Source organism: Rhinopithecus roxellana, chromosome 2, assembly GCF_007565055.1.
Source record: "Rhinopithecus roxellana isolate Shanxi Qingling chromosome 2, ASM756505v1, whole genome shotgun sequence".
NCBI lineage: Eukaryota > Metazoa > Chordata > Mammalia > Primates > Cercopithecidae > Rhinopithecus > Rhinopithecus roxellana.
The window spans coordinates 145,538,710-145,562,596 of record NC_044550.1 but is presented as its reverse complement, the minus strand read 5'-3'; the positions used below and the strand labels follow the sequence as shown (position 1 = coordinate 145,562,596).

General features: G+C 41.2%; 1 protein-coding gene across 2 annotated transcripts in view; it reads left to right on the top strand.

Moving 5' to 3' along the window:
- BEND4 (BEN domain containing 4) overlaps window positions 1-23,887 on the top strand; it is a 43,391-nt gene that overhangs the window by 7,015 nt on the left and 12,489 nt on the right. For both annotated transcript variants that reach the window (XM_030913676.1, XM_030913668.1), the window contains exons 3-4: window positions 1,856-2,422; window positions 21,532-21,623. In XM_030913676.1, the coding sequence (XP_030769536.1) occupies window positions 1,856-2,422; window positions 21,532-21,623 (659 nt within the window). The remainder of the gene's footprint in view (window positions 1-1,855; window positions 2,423-21,531; window positions 21,624-23,887) is intronic.

Below are 23,887 nucleotides of genomic sequence, written 5' to 3'. Positions count from 1 at the left end.
CTGTTCTGACTTGCAGTTTTTCAGCGGGATTCAGGATTTGGGAGATGTAACGGATGCTTCCTATGTGCCAAACACTGTGCTATATGGGCTTTACATATATATATATATATATTTTTTTTTTTTTTTTTTTTTTCTCAGATGGAGTCTCACTCTGTCTCCAGGCTGGAGTGCAGTGGCACCACCTCAGCTCACTGCAACCTCTGCCTCCTGGGTTCAAGCGATTCTCCTGCCTCAGCCTCCTGAGTAGCTGGAACAACAGGCATGTGCCACCATGCCCAGCTAATTTTTGTATTTTTAGTAGAGACAGGGTTTCACCGTGTTGGCTAGGATGGTCTTGATCTCCCACCTCGTGATCCGCCCACCTTGGCCTCCCAAAGTGCTGAGATTACAGGTGTGAGCCACCATACCCAGCTGCTTTACATATATATTCTTATTAAAAAGTTGGAAAAGAGCACTTGGACCCCTCTCCTCTGATTATCTTAGTTATTTCATGAGAGAATAGCAAGAAAAAAGAACATAGTGGAATATTGAGCACTGTGTGGAGTTCTCCTGAAGTGTGGTTTCCTTGGTCTTACATCCTGGATGTGTTCTAGGGGATTTCTTATTGAAGCTGTTCTAGCCCTTTATACCCATAGCAGCCCTTGAACATCTCACCATTTTTTGTTCTGAAAGTTTTTTTTCCTCCCAAAAAAAATACTGCTAGTCAACATTTTCAGGGAGAGCTAGTGCTAGTTTCATTTTTATCTTAAACAATAGTTATAGGCATCTAAAATCTCGAATATTTTGTTTGTTGCCATTATTCTGGGAAAGGAGAGAGGAAATAAGAGACATCCTTATGCTTCTGTGTCAGCTCTGAAAAGTGCCCCTCTCTGTGTTTATAATAGCCCATTCTAGGTGGCAATCAGGAAAGAAGTGAATCTACCTTGTGACATTTATATTTAGGGTAAATTTTCAAGACCTTTCGATATCATTAAATTATGTTTTCACAATTTGGGTTTTTCCCCCTTTTGTTTTTGCAGTGAGTTGATTGCTTTTGTTTGCTTTTTGCTTTCACTGGTTGACAGTATGCTTTAGAATTCATGTACATGGGCTAAGAGGCACCCGTGCCTTGTGCCATTTTAGAATATTTGGCAGTCTACTGTAAGAGATTCTAAGAAGTGATACTACTGATTTTCAAATGATCAGGTTAGCCTAAACATTGGCCTTGACAAGAAATCCAAGTTAGCAAATAAATGAAAAGAAGGAATAGTGAACACAGATGTTAGAAGACACATACAGTTTTGTGTTCATCCTGTGCCCATAGGCCCACTCTTTGCTTTACCTTAGATTTCTAGTGAGCTCTTCAGAAAGACTTATCTTTCTTTTCCAGTTTGCATCTGGGAGCTATGTACTCTCGGCAGGGATTGTATCAACTGATTAATCGCAAGGGCATGAGGGCACTCCAGAAATAGAAGTAATGATTGCTTTAAGCCCTCCTATCAATGAGGAATTGAGTCTGCAGTGGCTGACTTGATTCGTTAGAGTAAGGATATTAATGAAACCAAAGGTGTGAGTTCAGACCTGTGTAGCCAGTTAATGCCACAGAGAGGAAAATCTCTATATGGTGCCCAGAGTCACAGTCCAGCCGTTTCCTAGAGCAAGAGACTGGGTGTGACTCATCTAGCATCCCGCAGTCGCAGAACAACAGGAAGCTATGCATTCTATTCATAGTGGATTTACTGTGTCGTCTTGGCTTATGACAGAGAGTAGAAATACATATTTTTAACATGTTTGAATGTTGATCTCAAAATTGAGGACTTTATTTATATTTTGCTGTTGACTGTTGGTCACTGATGTGTCTTTTCATTTGTTTCAGAGAGTCGAATGATCTTGGATGCCTTTGCCCAACAGTGCAGTCGAGTTCTTAGCCTCTTAAATTGTGGAGGAAAACTCCTGGACTCCCGCCATTCTCAGTCCATGATTTCTTGTGTAAAGCAGGAAGGCTTAAGTTACAACGAAAGACAGGAGCACTGTCACATTGGGAAAGGGGTCCACAGTCAGACCTCAGACAATGTAGACATAGAGATGCAATATATGCAAAGGAAACAACAAACTTCTGCCTTTTTGAGGGTTTTCACTGATTCTCTACAAAATTACTTGCTCTCGGGGAGCTTTCCGACTCCAAACCCCTCGTCAGCCAGTGAATATGGCCACCTGGCCGATGTGGATCCTCTGTCAACCTCTCCTGTGCATACGTTAGGTGGCTGGACTTCCCCAGCAACGTCCGAATCCCATGGCCACCCATCTTCATCTACACTGCCAGAAGAGGAGGAGGAGGAGGAAGAGGAAGGCTATTGTCCTCGATGCCAGGAGCTGGAGCAGGAGGTTATTTCACTGCAACAAGAAAATGAAGAGCTCAGAAGGAAATTAGAGAGCATCCCAGGTATCCTGCCGTATTCCTTGCAAGACAGCTGCAACCCTTCTTTCTTTCACTTGTCTCATCTGTCTGTCTGTATTTCTGTACTCATGTGTGTGTATGTGTTATGTATGTGTGGGCTTTTTTTGTTTTTTGGCCAGTGATGTAAAAAAGTTGGAAAAAACAGACATGCTCAAGGGCTTCTTAGCCCATCCAGTGCCAGACAGAAATTGTAGGATGAGCCACTAGCCTGTTTACTTCCAGCTACCGTGTTCTTGTGTATAGAACGCCATAGTCCTATTAAAAGGTATCTCTATCAGTATAAAAATCATTTCTAGATGTGCTGCTTTGACAATGAAATAGGTCAGGTGCTATAAGCCTATTTTCTTAAAAAGTGGTCCTGTTCCTTTAAAATGGGTTTTGAATTTTTAAAAACTTTGATCCTATGCATTTTGTTAGTCAATGATAGAAATTAAAATGAAATACTTTGAGAGGCAGAACTCAAGTAGCACTGAACAAATGAAATGATTTTTTCTATTTCATTAACTTTCCCTGCCTTTTAAGTTTCAACAAGCATAATCTCTTTAGCATGTACACTGTCCTTTACTGTTATTAAGAAACTATAAAACTAATAGGTCAAAGATAGACCAGTAATTCAACTGGCCCCAAACTATTTGTGGCTGGCCTTGGCTAAATATGAGGCATTTCCTGCCTCTTAGAGACACTAGATTTTCAGAGTAGTAAAATCATCTTTCTGGCAAGACATTCTCTCTGGGTTGCAAAGTCTTTTTTATTTTTTATTTTTTGAGAGGGAGTCTCACTGTGTTACTGAGACTGGAGTACAGTGGCACCGTGTCGGCTTACTGCAACCTCCGTCTCCTGGGTTCAAGCGATTTTCGTGCCTCAGTCTCCTGAGGAGCTGAGATTACAGGCGCCCACCACCTCTCCTGGCTAGTTTATATATATACATATATATTTTTTAGTACAGATGGGGTTTCACCATGTTGGCCAGGCTGGTCTTGAACTCCTGACCTCAGGTGATCCACCCACCTCGGCCTTCCAAAGTGCTGGGACTACAGGAGTGAGCCACCACGCCGGCCCTGATTTTACCTTTATCTTTGAATTCATTCCTGTATGTCTGTGGCTTACAGAAGACAAGATCATTAACAAGAACAATCTCTTCAAACCTTTTTAATTGTGCAGTCGTTGCTAAAAAGTGTTGAAGCTTGTGCCCACCAATCTACACATTTATTGGTTAATTGCGTACATGTACTACTATTCTAATATATTGGGGTTCAAAATAAATCATACATAGGAAATTTTAAAATTTTAATGCCGATACATATGTATAAATATAAGTTATATTCTTTTTTATTTTTAATTGAGACGGAGTCTCACTCTGTCGCACAGGCTGGAGTGCAGTGGCGTGATCTTGGTTGACTGCAGCCTCTGCTGCCTGAGTTCGAGCGATTCTCCTGCCTCAGCCTCATGAGTAGCTAGGACTACAGGCACGCACCACCATGCCTGGCTACTTTTTTTCTTTCTCTTTTTTTTTTTTTTTTTTTTTTGTATTTTTGGTAGAGACAGGGTTTCGCCATGTTGGTTCGGCTGGTCTCGAACTCCTAACTTCAGGTGATCCGCCTGCCTTGGCCCACCAAAGTGCTGGGACTACTGGCGCGAGCCACTGCACCCAGCCAGTATAAGCTGTATTCTTTTCCAAATACAGTATCTTTGTATCACTCAATTTTGCAGCTGATCTAGAAAGAAGGAAATGTTAAAGAAAGCTACCCACTTGTTTATTAGTAGACAAAGGAAGCAAAAAGAAGGTTTTATCATTTAAAATATTCTCCAAATAGAGCTGAGGTTTGGTTCAGAACATTTTGGAATTAGATTAAGTGCAGTTGTCTTGTGGAGGTGGGGAAGTAAGAGGTGCAGCAAATCCATTTTCTCCTTTTGCATTGGAGCCCTGGAGTTAGATGCAGACGCGTAATGTTTTCCCACGCCAGGCAGGCACCAACTACAAGAGGGACACTGGGTAGAACCCAGAAGAATGTAATGGAACCAGATCACTCCTGGTTTCCCCAAGTCCGAGACGTGGTTGCAGCTAGCACACTGTGGGATTTTACAAGTCTCACAGCTATGTAACCCATGCTTACTTAGTTCATTCTGGGTTTATCTCACAGGTGTTTTTCTTGTCACCCCCACTGCCCCTCTTTAACTGGGGCAGAAAATAGTGTCCTAGAGGTCATCCAGCTACCGAGACTTTCGTCAGCCACTCAGAACCATAACCAAAGGAGCCTTCCTAGCTTTTGAAGTGCTTAGTGGCACTCCTTGATCTCATCTTGGGAAAGAGTTTCAGAGTGCAAGGACAGGTGACAAATGTCCTAAGTAGTATTGTCTAATTCCTGGTCCTAAATATTTGGCAAGCTCTATGTCCTTGATGTGTCCTAAGCAAACTTGGGGTTCAGTCCCACTCTCACTTACCGAACCCATAGCAGGTCAGGCGCTTTGTGGTAGGGGTTCACTCTGTTGGCTTGCCACTAATCACTGTGTTTTGTACTTCCCAGAAAGATGGAAATGCTGCCATTTCTTGAACCTTCTTGATGATCAAACATTGAATTGACACTGGTTGAAATTAGGCTAATGATCAGTCCTATTACTGTAAACATTCAACCCTGTTGACAGTCCCCTCCCTGAACTTGAACCCGCAACCATTTCACATGGATAACTGTGTTTACGTTAAGTAATACATCCAGCAATATGGATGAAAAGCCAGTTTATTAATTATGCATAGTAAAATGGTATGCAGTGAAGAAAATATTAGTTTATTTGTGATTACTTACCACGTGTTTCTGACCTAGGGACCCCTTAATATTGGAAAACAGGTTAAAGTGTCACTTGGAGATGAAAACTTGATCAAAGGGAGAAGTCACTGCCCTCTTGCCCTTACCTCTCAATGCCCATTTTTACCTAAACAATAAACCAGTCTGTGAGTGACACCCAGGAATCCACTTTTTACTTGATTAGCTGTGCATTTTGGGTGGAGGGGTATCGTTATCATTTGAAGAAAAGTGTGCTATGTGGTACACTGGTTTTGCATAGAATAAAAATGTTTTGTCCTACAGTAACTCTCCTACATAATTTGGGATGGATTTTCCCTAAGCAGTGGTCTCAACAATACCCCATCGTTCTAGAGGCCAATACATTTCTGTGGAAGGACCTGAGGCTTTCTGTAGTAGAATCTACCTGTGTTGTGGGAATCACTTCTTTACAGCCAAGCAGGATGGATGAATACAAAGGAGAAGGCAACTCTCAGCAGTTAGCACAGAAAGTAAGGTTGAAAAGGAGATGGGTCAGCTGCTGCAGGTCAGAGCCCAGGCAGCGTTCCTTGGTCATTTCTCTGCCTGTCCGGAGGAGTGCTGTTGAGGATTTTTTTTTTTTTTTTTCCTGAAATAAAGCCTTTATGCCTGGGAGCAGTTCTTGAAATGAGAGTTAAAAGTAAACAAGCCTATCAGTCTACAAGAAAAAATGATTTCACTTGGGCATCTCTCAAGGGAAAAGGTGAGAAACCATACCAAAACAAAGAAGTTGTGGGCAGGCACTATTTCTGGCACTCCTCTGAGAGGGGCAGTGTTACGGTATTATTTGCAGTCTTTTGATGATCAGCTACATGCGGCAAGGCAGGGGCTTCTGGAAAATCCTCTCTAACTTTTCAGAGTTAGTTGCAGGTGTAGGGAATTCAAATTTTATCCCAATGAAATAGCAGCACATTTTCTTCTGTATTGGATCACCACACTAGAAAATTAGAAAGTGTTTAGAAGTAAAATTTTTTGAAAAGAAAGTGAAATTATGTTAAAAGAAAAAGCCACAAAAGCAGAAGACTTTTGAATCAGGAGCATGAAGGGATGAGAGGTTTTTAAAAGAAGGAAAATAGTGCATAGAACTCTCATTGGAGAGAGTGTCAGTTTAGAGTAGTCACGTTTGCTTAGGAAGCTTAGTGAACACTAAGGAGAACTTATAAAGGAGGACAAATATAAAATAACCATATTTCATCTAATTTAAGATGCCAGTGGATGTAAGCTACACCAGTCTTTATGTTCCACTAAGAAAGAAGAAATCATAATTGTACATTTTAATTACCTTTGAACATAAAGTCCATAGATTTTAAATATGAAAAACTGTGGGTCTTAGAATCATAAAATGTGGTAATTTTTGCTAAGAAAAGTCCAAAGTAAAATAATTATAACACATTAAGAATACCTTGAAATTTTCTGTGTGCCAAATATAGGAAGGATCTGTCTATTGTTGATATTTTAATTAAATTTTGTTTTGTAAAGTTAAAGTATACAAAATGAAGTTATAGGATATATAGATAGTTAAAAGTTACTGTAGTGAAGCTGTGTCTATCATCTCACATAGTTACCCATTTTGCTGTTCTTATAGTAAGAGCTGCTAAAATCTACTCAGTAGCCTTACTCTCAAGTACGGTACAAATCTGTCACCTGTACTCCTCATGTTGTGTTGGATCTCTAGACCTATTCATCCTACATATGTGTTACTTCGTAACGTCTGAGCTATATCCCCCCATTTCCACTCCAACTCCCCACCCCTTGTAGCTACTGCTTTGTTTTCTAGCTCTGTGTATTTGAATTTTTCTTTATTTTAGGTTCCATATGTAGGTGAGATCTTACAATATTTTTCTTTCTGAGTCTGGCTTAACATAATGCCCTCCAGACTCACCCATGTTGTGGCAGTGGCAAAATCTTGTTCTTTTTTAGGTCAGAAAAATAATTCTATCCAATAATACACCACAGTTTCTTTATCCACTTGTCTGTTGACAGACAGTTAGGTTGTTTCCATGTCTTGGCTATTGGGAATAATGCTGCAATGAACTTGGGAGTGCAGATGTCTTTACAAGATGTTGATTTCATTTCTTTTGGGCATATGTCCAGGAGAAGGTTTGCTGGGTCATATTTTTAATTTTCTAGGAAAATTCCAATACTGTTTCCCATGTCTATACCATTCTACATTCCCACCAATGGTGTAGAAGAGTTCCCTTTTTCCCATACACTCACCAACACTTGTTATCTTTTGACCTTTTGCTAACAGCCATCCTAACTGGTGTCAGGTGGTGTCTCATAGTGGTTTTGATTTGCATTCCCTGGTGATTAATGATGTTGAGTACATTTTTATATATATGTTGGTATTCTTTGGAGAAGTATCTGTTCAGGTATTTTGCCCATTTTGTAATTGGGTTATTTGTTTTTCTACTGTGGAGGGGTGTGAATTCCTTATATATTTTAGATACTAATCCCATGGTTTGCAAAAATTTTTTTTCAGACCATAGATTGCTGTTTCATTTTGTTGATTGCTATGCAGAAACTTTTTAGTGTGATGCAGTTCCATTTTTTAAATTTTTGCTTTTGTGGCCTGAAAATTCTGTTGTTGTTCTATGTAGTAAGAGCTGCTAAAATCTACTCAATATCCTTAATCTCAAGTACAGTACAAATTTGTTACATTGGGTTATTTATTCTTGCTTTTGTGGCCTGAGCTTTTATGGTACCTAAAAAATTATTTCCAAAGCCAGTGTCCAGAGCATTCTCCCTGTGTTGTCTTCCAGGACTTTTATAGTTTCTGGTCTTGTATTTGGGTCTTTTATCCATTTTGAGTTTATTTTTGTGTATACTGTAAGGCAAGGATCTAATTTCATTCTTTTGCATGTAGAAGTCCAGTTTTCCCAAACCCTTAGTTGAAGAGCATTGTTAATGTTTTTGTAGGACCCTCTACTTTCTGAAAAGTACTTTTTTAAATTATCTCATTTTATCCTCATAACTCCATGGGGCCACAGCAAATATTAATATCATTCCTATTTTACAGACAGAGAGGTTGGATACTGAGCTCAGTTGGAAACCTAGGATTACAATCCAAGCCTCTGACTCCAGATCTAGTTTGTTACCCCGTGCCACCCTCAAAACAGCTGATTCTCATTATTCAACATCGTTGTGTTCTATAAAGTCACTGTGAGCACCACATTGAGAATATTAAAACATTCCTCATAGGGGAAATACAGAGCTAGGTTCTTAAAAGCCTCTGTTCACAGCAGTTTCATCAGCTGGTCAGTATATAACTTTGTTTTATGTGTGTGTTTATTTAAAGAGACCTTATTTAATAATTATCGCTGGTTGAGTAACGGCACTATAGTTCATGCCCGAATGAGGTGTATCTAACATGCTTGTTTTCTCTGTAAGACGCATCACAGTCTTCTTGTGCTTAGGAACAGTAGACAGCACTTCAGTGCTACAATTGGGGCCATTTGAAACAGTGCGATCACCAGCAAAAGTCACAAAAATACAACAACTGTAGCACTAAATAATAGACCATGGTGAGGACACTTGTTTACAGTGATGAGAGCTGAAACAAGAAGGCAGAACATTGCCTTGTTGCGCTTCAGCTGGGAATGTGTGCATATCAGGTTTGCAGTACTCTGCACATGCCTGTGAGTCACTACAAAAGCACCACAAGGTCTGATTTGGGGGTTACAAATACATTTTGGCAAGTAAAGCACATTTGCACATACCGAATCCATGAATCCTCATCAGGATCCACTGTACCAACTCCAGAGGCTATAAACTAGAGAACTAACCTTGGATTCTGCAGTTCTGATCTTGTTAGTCCACTGTTGTCATTCTCTAATTAAGAAAGTTTTAAAGTGGTCAGTCATGTCAGTTTTTGAATAACAGGAATTTTGCAAGAACAGAACACCCCACAGTAGATGCAGTGTAGACGTGTGCTAGTATTCTCCGGTGCCCTCACCACCCTCCAAACTTAAATATACCCACAAGGGCCTGTGGGAGGGAAAATGCTCAGATCGATTTCTGATCCTGAGAAACTCACGGATCATATGTAAAATGGGGGCTCTGAGGTAGATGAAAAGAACTTAGTACATTCTGAGTATTAGAGCGAATGATAGGGACAGAGGAATAAAGAATTGAGTTCTTTCACTGAGAATTTGGTGAATGTCATCATGGCTTTTGGTTACAGCTATCAGTGACACTGAGGGAGACAGAGCAACAGGAGGTAAAGAGAATGGATTCGGAGTCAAAGCCATGTTTGAATCTCCTCTCCTGCTACTTGGTATCTGTGATTGTTTTGGCAAATTGCTTTAATCATGCCAAACCTCAGTTTCCCTTTCTATAAAGTGAGGTTAATAATACTGTAGGGATGTTGAAAGTACCAAAAGCAATGAAGTCATGGTTGGGTGCCTACTAGTCTTCCAGTAAGCACTCAATAAATGGAAACTTTAAGAAAAAGAGGAAATTATTCTGTGCCTAGTGCTCCAGGAATCATACGTTGTTTTCCTTATGATAAGTGGTATTCTTACTTTACAAAGGTGTCGCCATTCAATTAGTTGGCCAGATGGGGAACCTCGGATCTATCCAGAGCTCATCTCTCCTTCTGACTCCCAGTCAGCCTCCACTCTTCTGGGTCCCACCTCTTACACACCCATCAGTGGGACCTCTCCTTTCTCTCCACTAGTGTCAACCAGGCTCATCTCATAACTGGAGCTGTTGCAAGAGTCACTAAGCTCCCCTCCCAGACTCCAGTCCTTCCCACACCAGACTCTAGTCTCTGCCCAAAACAACCCCAGGTCCCCCACTGCCAAAGAGCCTCTAAGGGCTTCAGACAGTCTATGGAGTAAATTCTAGCATCCTCAGTGTGACACACAAGGTTCTTCAATTCCTGGATCTTTTCCTGTCTGTCTTTGGAGACTCAGCCCTCAATGCCCACCAGACACGAAGTGTTCCAACCCCATTGGACAGTTTGTGAATCCCTGAACAGCCAAACACTTCCATACTTCAGGCCTTCCTTTACTCCTGCTATTCCTTTCAACCTAAGAACATACTCCTTTTCTCTCCATTTGAGAAACTCCTATCCATCCTTTAGTACCCAAGTCAGGTGACACTTTAACAAATGCTTCCCACAGTTCCCAAGCAAAATTCATCACTTTTCATAGCACGTCATGCAGATTCTGTTATTGTTACCATAGGAAGTTGTTACTCTATATGTGTCTGTGTCTCCTGATGTCCTGATATGAAGAGAGACAGGCCATGGAGGTCCTTGAGGACAGAGGCTCAAAGTCATCTTTGTGTCCCCTCTTTCCTAGCCCACTGTTAGGCATGTTGTAACATCTACATGTTAATTGAATTGAATTAATGGAATGAGGATACTGACATGAACAAAAATATAACTGCGCATCTGTAGGCTGACTAATACAGCTCATTGTTTATTTCTAAATATTTACAATTCAGGAGCTTATACTTTACAGAGATGATGTGAATAGGGCACGTAAAGATGATGAAACACACAGATGGCCATGGTTGTCAGAAGACAGTAAATAATTCAGTTGCCCTATAAAAGTGTATGTGGAGTATTTTGAGATGTTTTAAGTCCTTGAAAACAACTGTATAGCAAGATAGATTAAATATTACTTGAAGGGTGAAGAGAGAAACTCTGATCAAGATTTTAATGCAATGAAAATTAGGAACTAGAGACCCAAGCACCCTTAAGATGGGCAAAACCAGAATCTGAGCGGTTTTCCCCAAGGAAAACTATTTAGGAAGACCATTTCACTAGTCTCATTTCCCAGCTGCTCATACAAGACAGCACAGTCAACAGAGTCAATTAAGTGGCCTCAATGAAGAATTCACTAGACTCCCAATCTTAAAATGACAGTAGCTTACATTAGGCACTATTTATTGGGTGCGTTTTGCTTTACATGTATTATTTTAATTAATCCTCACAATAACTGTATACAGTAGGTCATTATCACAGTTCTAGTTTTATTTTTATTTGTATTTTTTTATTATTATACTTTTAAGTTCTAGGGTACATGTGCATAACGTGCAGGTTTGTTACATATGTATACTTGTGCCATGTTGGTGTGCTGCACCCATCAACTTGTCAGCCCCCATCAACTCGTCATTTATATCAGTTATAACTCCCAATGCAATCCCTCCCCCCTCCCCCCTCCCCATTATAGGCCCCGGTGTGTGATGTTCCCCTTCCCGAGTCCAAGTGATCTCATTGTTCAGTTCCCACCTATGAGTGAGAACATGCGGTGTTTGGTTTTCTGTTCTTGCGATAGTTTGCTGAGAATGATGGTTTCCGGCTGCATCCATGTCCCTACAAAGGACACAAACTCATCCTTTTTTATGGCTGCATAGTATTCCATGGTGTATATGTGCCACATTTTCTTAATCCAGTCTGTCACAGATGGACATTTGGGTTGATTCCAAGTCTTTGCTATCGTGAATAGTGCCGCAATAAACATATGTGTGCATGTGTCTTTATAGCAGCATGATTTATAATCCTTTGGGTATATACCCAGTAATGGGATGGCTGGGTCATATGGTACTTCTAGTTCTAGATCCTTGAGGAATCGCCATACTGGTTTCCATAATGGTTGAACTGGTTTACAATCCCACCAACAGTGTAAAAGTGTTCCTATTTCTCCACATCCTCTCCAGCACCTGTTGTTTCCTGACTTTTTAATGATTGCCATTCTAACTAGTGTGAGATGGTATCTCATTGTGGTTTTGATTTGCATTTCTCTGATGACCAGTGATGATGAGCATTTTTTCATGTGTCTCTTGGCTGTATGCATGTCTTCTTTTGAGAAGTGCCTGTTCATATCCTTTGCCCACTTTTTGATGGGGTCGTTTGTTTTTTTCTTGTAAATTTGTTTGAGTTCTTTATAGGTTCTGGATATTAGCCCTTTGTCAGATGAGTCGATTGCAAAAATTTTCTCCCATTCTGTACGTTGCCTGTTCACTCTGATGGTAGTTTCTTTTGCTGTGCAGAAGCTCTTTAATTAGATCCCATTTGTCAATTTTGGCTTTTGTTGCTGTTGCTTTTGGTGTTTTAGACATGAAGTCCTTGCCCATGCCTATGTCCTGAATGGTATTACCTAGGTTTTCTTCTAGGGTTTTTATGGTATTAGGTCTAACATTTAAGTCTCTAATCCATCTTGAATTAATTTTCGTATAAGGAGTAAGGAAAGGATCCAGATTCAGCTTTCTACTTATGGCTAGCCAATTTTCCCAGCACCATTTATTCAATAGGGAATCCTTTCCCCATTTCTTGTTTTTCTCAGGTTTGTCAAAGATCAGATGGCTGTAGATGTATGGTATTATTTCTGAGGCCTCTGTTCTGTTCCATTGGTCTATATCTCTGTTTTGGTACCAGTACCATGCTGTTTTGGTTACTGTAGCCTGACTGTAGTTTGAAGTCAGGTAGCGTGATGCCTCCAGTTTTGTTCTTTTGACTTAGGATTGTCTTGGCAATGCGGGCTCTTTTTTGTTTCCATATGAACTTTAAAGCAGTTTTTTCCAATTCTGTGAAGAAACTCATTGGCAGCTTGATGGGGATGGCATTGAATCTATAAATTACCTTGGGCAGTATGGCCATTTTCACGATATTGATTCTTCCTATCCATGAGCATGGTATGTTCTTCCATTTGTTTGTGTCCTCTTTTATTTCACTGAGCAGTGGTTTGTAGTTCTCCTTGAAGAGGTCCTTGACATCCCTTGTAAGGTGGATTCCTAGGTATTTTATTCTCTTTGAAGCAATTGTGAATGGAATTTCATTCCTGATTTGGCTCTCTGTTTGTCTGTTACTGGTGTGTAAGAATGCTTGTGATTTTTGCACATTAATTTTGTATCCTGAGACTTTGCTGAAGTTGCTTATCAGCTTGAGGAGATTCTGGGCTGAGACAATGGGGTTTTCTAAATATACAATCATGTCATCTGCAAACAGGGACAGTTTGACTTCTTCTTTTCCTAACTGAATACCCTTGATTTCTTTCTCTTGTCTGATTGCCCTAGCCAGAACTTCCAACACTATGTTGAATAGGAGTGGTGAGAGAGGGCATCCCTGTCTTGTGCCAGTTTTCAAAAGGAATTTTTCCAGTTTTTGCCCATTCAGTATGATATTGGCTGTGGGTTTGTCATAAATAGCTCTTATTATTTTGTGATACGTTCCATCAATACCGAATTTATTGAGAGTTTTTAGCATGAAGGGCTGTTGAATTTTGTCAAAGGCCTTTTCTGCATCTATTGAGATAATCATGTGGTTTTTGCCTTTGGTTCTGTGTATATGCTAGATTACGTTGAATGATTTGCATATGTTGAACCAGCCTTGCATCCCAGGGATGAAGCCCACTTGATCATGGTGGATAAGCTTTTTGATGTGCTGCTGGATCTGGTTTGCCAGTATTTTATTGAGGATTCTTGCATCGATGTTCATCAGGGATATTGGTCTAAAATTCTCTTTTTTTGTTGTGTCTCTGCCAGGCTTTGGTATCAGGATGATGTTGGCCTCATAAAATGAGTTAGGATTCAGTCTTTTTCTTTTGATTGGAATAGTTTCAGAAGGAATGGTACCAGCTCCTCCTTGTACCTCTGGTAGAATTCAGCTGTGAATCCATCTGGTCCTGGACTTTTTTTGGTGGGTAGGCTGTTAATTATTGCCTCAATTTCAGAGCCTGCTATTGGTCTATTCAGGGATTCAGCTTCTTCCTGGTTTAGTCTTGGGAGAGTGTAAGAGTCCAGGAAATTATCCATTTCTTCTAGATTTTCTAGTTGATTTGTATAGAGGTGTTTATAGTATTCTCTGATGGTAGTTTGTATTTTTGTGGGGTTGGTGGTGATATCCCCTTTATCATTTTTTATTGCATCTATTTGATTCTTCTCTCTTTTCCTCTTTATTAGTCTTGCTAGCGGTCTATCAATTTTGTTGATCTTTTCAAAAAACCAACTCCTGGATTCATTGATTTTTTTGGAGGGTTTTTTGTGTCTCTGTCTCCTTCAGTTCTGCTCTGATCTTAGTTATTTCTTGCCTTCTGCTAGCTTTTGAATGTGTTTGCTCTTGCTTCTCTAGTTCTTTTAATTGTGATGTTAGGGTGTCCATTTTAGATCTTTCCTGCTTTCTCTTGTGGGCATTTATTGCTATAAATTTCCCTCTACACACTGCTTTCAGTGTGTCCCAGTGATTCTGGTATGTTGTGTCTTTGTTCTCATTGGTTTCAAAGAACATCTTTATCTCTGCCTTCATTTCATTATGTACCCAATAGTCATTCAGGAGCAGGTTGTTCACTTTCCATGTAGTTGAACGGTTTTGAATGAGTTTCTTAGTCCTGAGTTCTAGTTTGATTGCACTGTGGTCTGAGATATAGTTTGTTATAATTTCTGTTCTTGTACATTTGCTGAGGAGTGCTTTACTTCCAATTATGTGGTCAGTTTTGGAATAAGTGAGATGTGGTGCTGAGAAGAATGTATATTCTGTTGATTTGGGGTGGAGAGTTCTGTAGATGTCTGTTAGGTCTGCTTGGCGCAGAGATGAGTTCAATTCCTGGATATCCTTGCTAACTTTCTGCCTCGTTGATCTGTCTAATGTTGACAGTGGAGTGTTGAAGTCTCCCATTATTATTGTATGGGAGTCTAAGTCTCTTTGTAAGTCTCTAAAGACTTGCTTTATGAATCTGGGTGCTCCTGTATTGGGTGCATATATATTTAGGAGAGTTAGCTCTTCCTGTTGAATTGATCCCTTTACCATTATGTAATGGCCTTTTTTGTCTCTTTTGATCTTTGATGGTTTAAAGTCTGTTTTATCAGAGAGTAAGATTGCAACCCCTGCTTTTTTTTGTTCTCCATTTGCTTGGTAGATCTTCCTCCATCCCTTTATTTTGAGCCTATGTGTGTCTCTGCATGTGAGATGGGTCTCCTGAATACAGCAAACTGATGGGTCTTGATTATCCAGTTTGCCAGGCTGTGTCTTTTAATTGGACCATTTAGTCCATTTACATTTAAGGTTAATATTGTTATGTGTGAACTTGAATCTGTCATTATGATATTAACTGCTTATTTTGCTCATTAGTTGATGCAGTTTCTTTCTAGCATTGATGGTCTTTACGTTTTGGCATGTTTTTGCAATGGCTGGTACCAGTTGTTCCTTTCCATGTTTAGTGCTTCCTTCAGGGTCTCTTGTAAGGCAGGCCTGGTGGTGACAAAATCTCTAAGCATTTGCTTATCTGTAAAGGATTCTATTTCTCCTTCACTTAATGAAACTTAGTTTGGTTGGATATGAAATTCTGGGTTGAAAATTCTTTGCTTTAAGAATGTTGAATATGGGCCCCCACTCTCTTCTGGCTTGTAGAGTTTCTGCAGAGAGAGCTGCTTTTAGTCTGATGGGCTTCCCTTTGTGGGTAACCCGACCTTTCTCTCTGGCTGCCCTTAAGAGTTTTTCCTTCATTTCAACTTTGGTGAATCTGACAATTATGTGTCTTGGAGTTGCTCTTCTCGAGGAGTATCTTTGTGGCGTTCTCGATATTTCCTGCATTTGAATGTTGGCCTGCCCTACTAGGTTGGGGAAGTTCTCCTGGATGATATCCTGAAGAGTGTTTTCCAACTTGGTTCCATTTTCCCCCTCACTTTCAGCACCCCAATCAGACGTAGATTTGATCTTTTCACATAATCCCATACTTCTTGAAGGCTTTGTTCATTTCTTTTTCCTCTTTTTTCTTTAGACTTCTCTTCTCGCTTCATTTCATTCATTTGATCCTCAATCGCTGGTACTCTTCCAGTTGATCGAGTCGGTTACTGAAGCTTGTGCATTTGCCACGTATTTCTCGTGTCATGGTTTTTATCTCTGTCAGTTCGTTTATGGCCTTCTCTGCATTGATTATTCTAGTTATCCATTCTTCCATTCTTTTTTCAAGATTTTTAGTTTCTTTGCACTGGGTACGTAATTCCTCCTGTAGCTCTGAGACGTTTGATGGACTGAAGCCTTCTTCTCTCAACTCGTCAAAGTCATTCTCCATCCAGCTTTGATCCATTGCTGGCGATGAGCTGCGTTCCTTTGGAGGGGGAGATGCACTCTCAGTTTTTGAATTTCCAGCTTTTCTGCCCTGCTTTTTCCCCATCTTTGTGGTTTTTATCTGCCTTTGGTCTTTGATGATGGTGACGTACTGATGGGCTTTTGGTGTGGGTGTCCTTCCTGTTTGTTAGTTTTCCTTCTAACAGTCAGGACCCTCAGCTGTAGATCTGTTGGAGATTGCTTGAGGTCCACTCCAGACCCTGTTTGCCTGGGTATCAGCAGCAGAGGCTGCAGAAGATAGAATATTGCTGAACAGCGAGTGTACCTGTCTGATTCTTACTTTGGAAGCTTCCTCTCAGGGGTGTACCCCGCCGTGTGAGGTGTGGGTTGTCAGTCTGCCCCTAGTGGGGGATGTCTCCCAATTAGGCTACTCAGGGGTCAGGGACCCACTTGAGCAGGCAGTCTGTCTGTTCTCAGATCTCAGCCTCCGTGTTGGGAGATCCACTGCTCTCTTCAAAGCTGACAGACAGGGTCGTTTGCATCTGCAGAGGTTTCTGCTGCTTTTTGTTGTTGTTGTTTAGTTGCTGTGCCCTGTCCGCAGAGGTGGTGTCTAGAGAGACAGGCAGGCCTCCTTGAGCTGCTGTGGGCTCCACCCAGTTCGAGCTTCCCAGTGGCTTTGTTTACCTACTTAAGCTTCAGCAATGGCGGGCGCCCCTCCCCCAGCCTTGCTGCTACCTTGCCATTAGATCGCAGACTGCTGTGCTAGCAATGAGGGAGGCTCCGCGGGCGTGGGACCCGCCTGGCCAGGTGTGGGATATAATCTCCTGATGTGCCGTTTGCTAAGACCCTTAGTAAAGTGCAATATTGGGGTGGGAGTTACCCGATTTTCCAGGTGTTGTGTGTCTCAGTTCCCCTGGCTAGGAAAAGGGATTCCCTTCCCCCTTGCGCTTCCCAGGTGAGGCGATGCCTCGCCCTGCTTCAGCTCTTGCTGGTCAGGCTGCAGCAGCTGACCAGCACTGATTGTCCAGTACTCCCTAGTGAGATGAACCCGGTACCTCAGTTGAAAATGCAGAAATCACCCGTATTCTGTGTTGCTTGCGCTGGGAGCTGGAGACTGGAGCTGTTCCTATTCGGCCATCTTGCTCTGCCCCCTCTGATGATAGTTTCTTTTGCTGTGCAGAAGCTTCTACTTGGATCCTATTGTCAATTTTTACTTTTGTTGCAATTGATTTTGACATTTTCATCAAGAAATCTTTGCTCGTGCCTATGTCCTGAATGGTATTGCCTAGATTTTCTTCTAGGATTATTATAGTTTTGGGTTTTACATTTAAGTCTTTAATCCATCTTGAGTTAATTTAAGTATTTAATCCACCTTGAGTTAATTTTTGTATAAGGTATAAAGAAGAAGGGGTATAGTTTCAATTTTTTGCATATGGCTAGCCAGTTCTCCCAGGAATCCTTTCCCCATTGCTTGTTTTTGTCAGGTTTGTCAAAGATCAGATGGTTGTAGATGTGCAGTCTCATTTCTGAGTTCTCTATTCTGTTTCGTTGGTCTGTGTGTCTGTTTTTGTACCAGTACCATGCTGTTTTGCTTACTGTAGCTTCCAGCTGTGTTCTTCTTGCTTAGATTGTCTTGGCTATATGGGCTTTTATTTTTATGTTCCGTAAGAATTTGAAAGTAGTTTTTTCTAATTCTGTGAAGAATGTCAATGGTAGGTTAATGGGAATAGTATTGAATCTATAAATTACTTTGGGCAGTATGGCCATTTTCATGATATTGATTCTTCCTATTCATGAGCATGGAATAGTTTTTCCGTTTGTGTCCGCTCTGATTTTCTTAAGCAGTGGTTTGTAGTTCTCCTTGAAGAGATCCTTCACTTCCCTTGTTAGTTGTATTCCTTGGTATTTTATTCTCTTTATGGCAATTGTGAATGGGATTTCACTCATGATTTGGCTCTCTGCTTGCCTCTTGTTGGTGTATAGGAATGCTTGTTTTATTTTTGCACGTTGATTTTGTGTCCTGAGACGTTGCTGAAGTTTCTTATCAGGTTAAGAAGCTTTTGGGCTGAGACAGTGGGATTTTCTAGATACAGGATCATGTCATTTGCAAACAGAGACAGTTTGGCTTCCTGTCTTTCTATTTGAATACCTTTTTTTTTTTTTGGAGATGGTGTTTTGCTCTGTTGCCCAGGCTGGAGTGCAGTGGCAGGATCTCGGCTCACTGCAAGCCACCTCCTGGGTTCACACCATTCTCCTGCCTCAGCCTCCCGAGTAGCTGGGACTACAGGCACCCGCCACCATGCCTGGCTAATTTTTTGTATTTTTAGTAGAGACGGGTGTCACCGTGTTAGGCAGGATGGTCTCAATCTCCTGACCTCATGATCCGCTTGCCTTGGCCTCCCAAAGTGCTGGAAATACAGACATGAGCCACCGCGCCAGGCCTAGAATACCCTTTGTTTCTTTCTCTTGCCTGATTGCCCTGGCCAGAACTTACTTTTTCTTTTTTTTTTTTGAGACGGAGTCTTGCGCTGTTGCCCAAGCTGGAGTGCAGTGGTGCGATCTCAGCTCACTGCAAGCTCCGCCTTCTGGGTTAACACCATTCTCCTGCTTCAGCTTCCCGAGTAGCTGGGACTACAGGCGCCCGCCACCACACTCGGCTAATTTTTTGTGTTTTTTAGTAGAGATGGGGTTTCACCATGTTAGCCAGGATGGTCTTGATCTGAACTCGTGATCAGCCCACCTCAGTCTCACAGAGTGCTGGGATTACAGGCGTGAGGCACAACACCTGGCAAAGAACTTTCAATACTGTGTTGAATAGGAGTGGTGAGAGAGGACATCCTTGTTTCATGCCGGTTTTCAAGGGGAATGCTTCCAGCTTTTTCACATTCAGTATGATACTGGCTGTGGATTTGTCGTGAATGACTCTCATAAAAAATTTTTCATACACATATTTTTGTTTGTTTTAGAGAGCGAGTGTTTCTTTGTTGCCCAGGCTGGAGTGCAGTGGCACAGTCATGGCTTGTTGCAGCCCTGAAATGCTGGACTCAGGTGATCCTCCCAGCTTACTCTGGGTAGCTGGGATTACAGGCACAGGTCACAACACCCAGCTATTGGTTTGATTTTTTTGTAGAGATGTGTTCTTGCTATGTTTCCCAGACTGGTCTCAGTCTCGTGGGTACAAGCGATCCTCCCACCTTTGCCTCCCAAATTTTGAGATTACAGACCTGAGCCACCGTGCCTGGCAACATCTTAATGACTCTAAAATATGGATGGGGGGTCAAAAAAAAGTTCATTCAAATCCTGATCAGTCAATGAGTCTTTACAATTTCTCCAAAACTTCCAAGCAAAATCCAAGGTAGTGCCTTGCACATGTCGCTTGACAAAGCAGTGACATATGTACCCTTGTGTTTTATTCTAACCGTAAACTGTGAAGAACAGAATGCTGCCTTGGAGCCTCATACTCAGCCCTGTGTAGAAGAGATTCATACGTAGAAAGTAAATGAAGTCCCCAAAGTCACACAGTCAGTGAAAAACCTGGAACTAAAATGCAGACCTGTTTCCTGTCTCCATTTGTTTCTCGAAACTTAGGGTTTTTTCCAGCAATTAATGCTCAGTGTCAGGAGACACATTCTTCCTCGCTGTGGCATCAGTAAAAAGGGCTGGACTTTTAAGAAGCTGGTGAAATTGGGGGCATTTGACAGGTTTTATTAAACTTTGGTTTAATAACAGGCCTACTTCTAACTGATACACATATGACTTATTTTGGTTGACCTCTTATTGTTCAGCAAGTGCTTCTTCAATTTGGAGAATATATCCATATAACTGTTCACAAGTGGCCCCAGCCGAGGTCTGTAAGGATGATGACTATTTTAAGAAAATGCTTTTTTGGCAAGAAGAAAAATTTTCTAACCTACCCCTACTTCCTGTTACTGAAAATCTTCAAAAGGATGTTGAAGTAGTTTTTGATTTATTATGTTACATTGTGATGTCACCTAAAAAATCCAAGGCTGTTATATTACACTGCATAAAATGATAATTCCTGTTTGCTATCTTTAAAAAATCGTGAGAAAAACGAAATTTAGAAAGCTCGGTGGTGATACTTTAAAATTAGGGCTTAGGTTAAATATTTATTATTTTTTTGAATGTGACAAGAACATCTTAAGAAAACACACAGCTAAGAAATACAGTGGCAACAATTCATATAAATTAGGTTATTAGCTAAGCTGCCAAGACCTTTAAAGGCAGTTAGTTACTACTCCTGAAAGGGTTCTAATGTAAATCTTAAGATGTAGGCATTATTTATGTAGTGGTACAAAAAAATGTCATGGTCAATGTTGGGTTAATATCTATTCACTTTTATTATGATTATTCAAGGAGTCTATAAGACTAAGCCTCAAAAAATAGTGTAATAGTGAAATATATAAAGGGATAAAATCAGTTGAGCTTCTTTGGGACACTTAGGGAAGAACTGTGTGGCCAAGTGTGTATGCGTTGAGAAGCAAGTCTAACTGTATGGAATTCTGCTTACTGAAGAACTAGGAGTGAATCCATCATTAGAAACACTTGTATTATTGATTAATAATTAGCAAAACCTTAGTTTTCGGTACTTTAATTTTAAAAAGCATCATTGGGTGCCACTGCTACAACCTGAGTCAATTAAGTCAAGGCCTGTCTCTTCTGTGGGTTCTTTGTGATCATGATTGTTGACCCAAATTCATCTTGGAGTAAGTTTGACTTGAAAGTTCTCAGTGAATTGTGCTGAACCTAAAAATTCTTTTCAAACTATAGCATCTGTTCTATATTTACAAACTGAAATAACTACGGATGCCAAATGAAAGAAGATTCTATTTCCTTTAGAAAATATTTTTTTTTTAGAAGTTTTCATCAAAAATCTTTTTAGAGTCTGGGTGCAGTGGCTTGCGCCTATAAACCCAGCACTTTGGGAGGCCAGAGCAGGAGGATCACTTGAGGCCAGGAGCTCAAGACCATCCATAGCAAGACCCTGTCTCTGCAAAAAAATTAACATAATTAACTGGGTGCAGTGGTGAGCACCTGTAGTCCCAGCTACTGGGGAGGCTAAAGTGGGAGAATCACTTAAGCCCAAGAGTTCAAGGTTGCAGTGAGCTGAGATCACCGTACTGCACTCCAGTGTGGGTGCCAGTAAGACCTATGTTTAAAAAAAAAAAAAAAAAACTTAAAAATATTTATTTATGTTTGTGTTACGGGAAAGCCAATGTGTAATTGTTGCCATTTCTTCCACCCAGTGCCCTGCCAGACCGTTTTAGATTACTTGAAGACGGTTCTGCAGCACCACAACCAACTCCTGATACCACAGCCAGCCGACCAGCCAACTGAGGTATCTATTCACTTTTATTATGATTATTCAAGGAGTCTATAAGACTAAGCCTCAAAAAATAGTGTAATAGTGAAATATATAAAGGGATAAAATCAGTTGAGCTTCTTTGGGACACTTAGGGAAGAACTGTGTGGCCAAGTGGTCTCTAGGGAAAAGATAAATGTTCCATTTGGGATTCCCTTAAGATGAAGTCTCTTGATAATTTACCAGTGTATACCAGAACAGACTGGCTAGCAAAACAGTTTTTGACTGAGGTTTACGGGTCTGTTACCTGTAAGTATGTAATTTGTGGAGAAAGATGACACATGTATTTACAGAGATTCAGCTTCGTACTGAGTGGGGAAAGACAGAGGTAATGACAATTTAAATAGCATGGACAATTTTTCCACCATTCTATTTGCACAGAGATGCCTGAAATGAGAGACACCAACTTGTCATTCCCTCAGACAGAGCCTGCGTTCCACATGCCCCTCACTCTGGGCACCTCACACACCGGGCACGATTCTCCAGTGCTTAGACGGGCATTTTCCAGAGGTCCGGGCCTCTGGATATGGGTTAGTTTTTTCATCTGGGTTTCAGTGGAAGAAACCACAATCTCTCCCAATCTATAGAATAAATTATGTGTTTTAATAGTAATAAAGATGGTACATACTTATAAGATGTTCAGGACTCAGTTTTGAATATATGACTTTCATACAAGACTTGAGAACCGTGGACAATCCCCACAAGAATCCCCTGGGGAAGCTCTGAGGTTTCCCCCAGCCTAAAAATAAGCCTTCCTTGGATTCTCCTTCTCTTCTGCCGTCTTTGCCCTCCTTTCTACTTCCATCTCCTTCCAGGCTCCCAAAGCATCCTGGGTCAGCACCTTCATTCTGCACTACAGCACATCTTGCTCCTCGGAAGTTCAGCCCGGGTCTCATCTCTAGTGTCATAGAAGACACTCGATTCATGATTGCTGAATGGTGACCTCATTTTTTTCTAATGATTAAACATTTGAAAAGCTGGTCTATATTCTTTATCTTCTCTCTCTTAACTTCCATTTGCTCTTCCCCACCCCTGTAATCTGGCTTCACTTCCACCACTACCAGAGTTTTCTGCAAGAGGCCCCTGGTGACTCTCCAGTTGTCTGGTCCTGTGACCCTTTTTCCACTCTGGTCACCCCACGCCCCCACCTCTCCTCCTCTGTGCTCTCTCTTGCCCTTAGCCTTAGTGTCAGTACTTTCTCCTGGCTCCTTGCCCCTCTTCCTATGACGCCTTCGTGAGGTTTTCCATCCACTGTTCTCCAGAGTTCATGCTTTGTCTTTTTCTCTCACTCTCTACTGCCTTTTCTCATCAGCTATGTTTCTTATTATTTATTTATTTATTTTTGAGACAGGGTCTCACTTTCTTGCCCAGGCTGGAGTACAGTGGCATGATCATGACTCACTGCATCCTCGACCTCCCAGGCTCAGGTGATCCTCCCACCTCAGCCCCGCAAGTAGCCGAGACTACAGGTGTGCACCACCACGCCCAGCTAACTTTTAGTTTTTATAGAGACAGGGTCTCACTATGTTGCCCAGGCTGGTCTCGAACTCCTGAGCTCAAGTGAATCTCCTGCCTCAGCCTCCCAAAGTGTTGGGATTACAGGCATGAGCCTGGGTCCAGTTGTGTTTATTATAACATTCACTAGATGTGTGTTAACAAGTCCCACATGCATACCTAGAGCACCAGTCCTGGTGGCTTCATTGTAGACCACTGCGCCAACTGCCTGGCCCACGGTGGTTTGCCCATACACCGCTTGATCTCACCGCACCTATTCTGAATACCCATCTGCAGTTCCTCCAGTTTTTAATAAAGGCCCCACCAACCCCAGGTAGAAGTTTTGACACATCACTGACCCCCTCATTTCCTAAGTCTAAGAATTCTACAGCTATGTTGAGTTGTCTCTCTTTTCCTAGGTTGACTGTCTCACCTGACTATTGCAGCAGCTTCTTTGTTCTCCGTTCTCCACACTGTAAAGTTTTTCTTTTTCCCCCCTGAATTACAGATCCAAAGTAAATGTATACTTAAAATCCTTTGCTCCCTAGAATTAAATCCGTATTTCCTGACTTGACATTACTGTCATACAAAAAGCACAATTGAAAAGCCCACTTCCTCCAGGAAGCTCTCCCTGACTGCCACACCCCTGCTTTGTGCCTGTGTGGCACACTGTTCAGAAGTGTAATTCAGAGCTAGTTACCTTGCTTAATAGTAAATGTACACCTATGTCTTCCATTTGATGATGA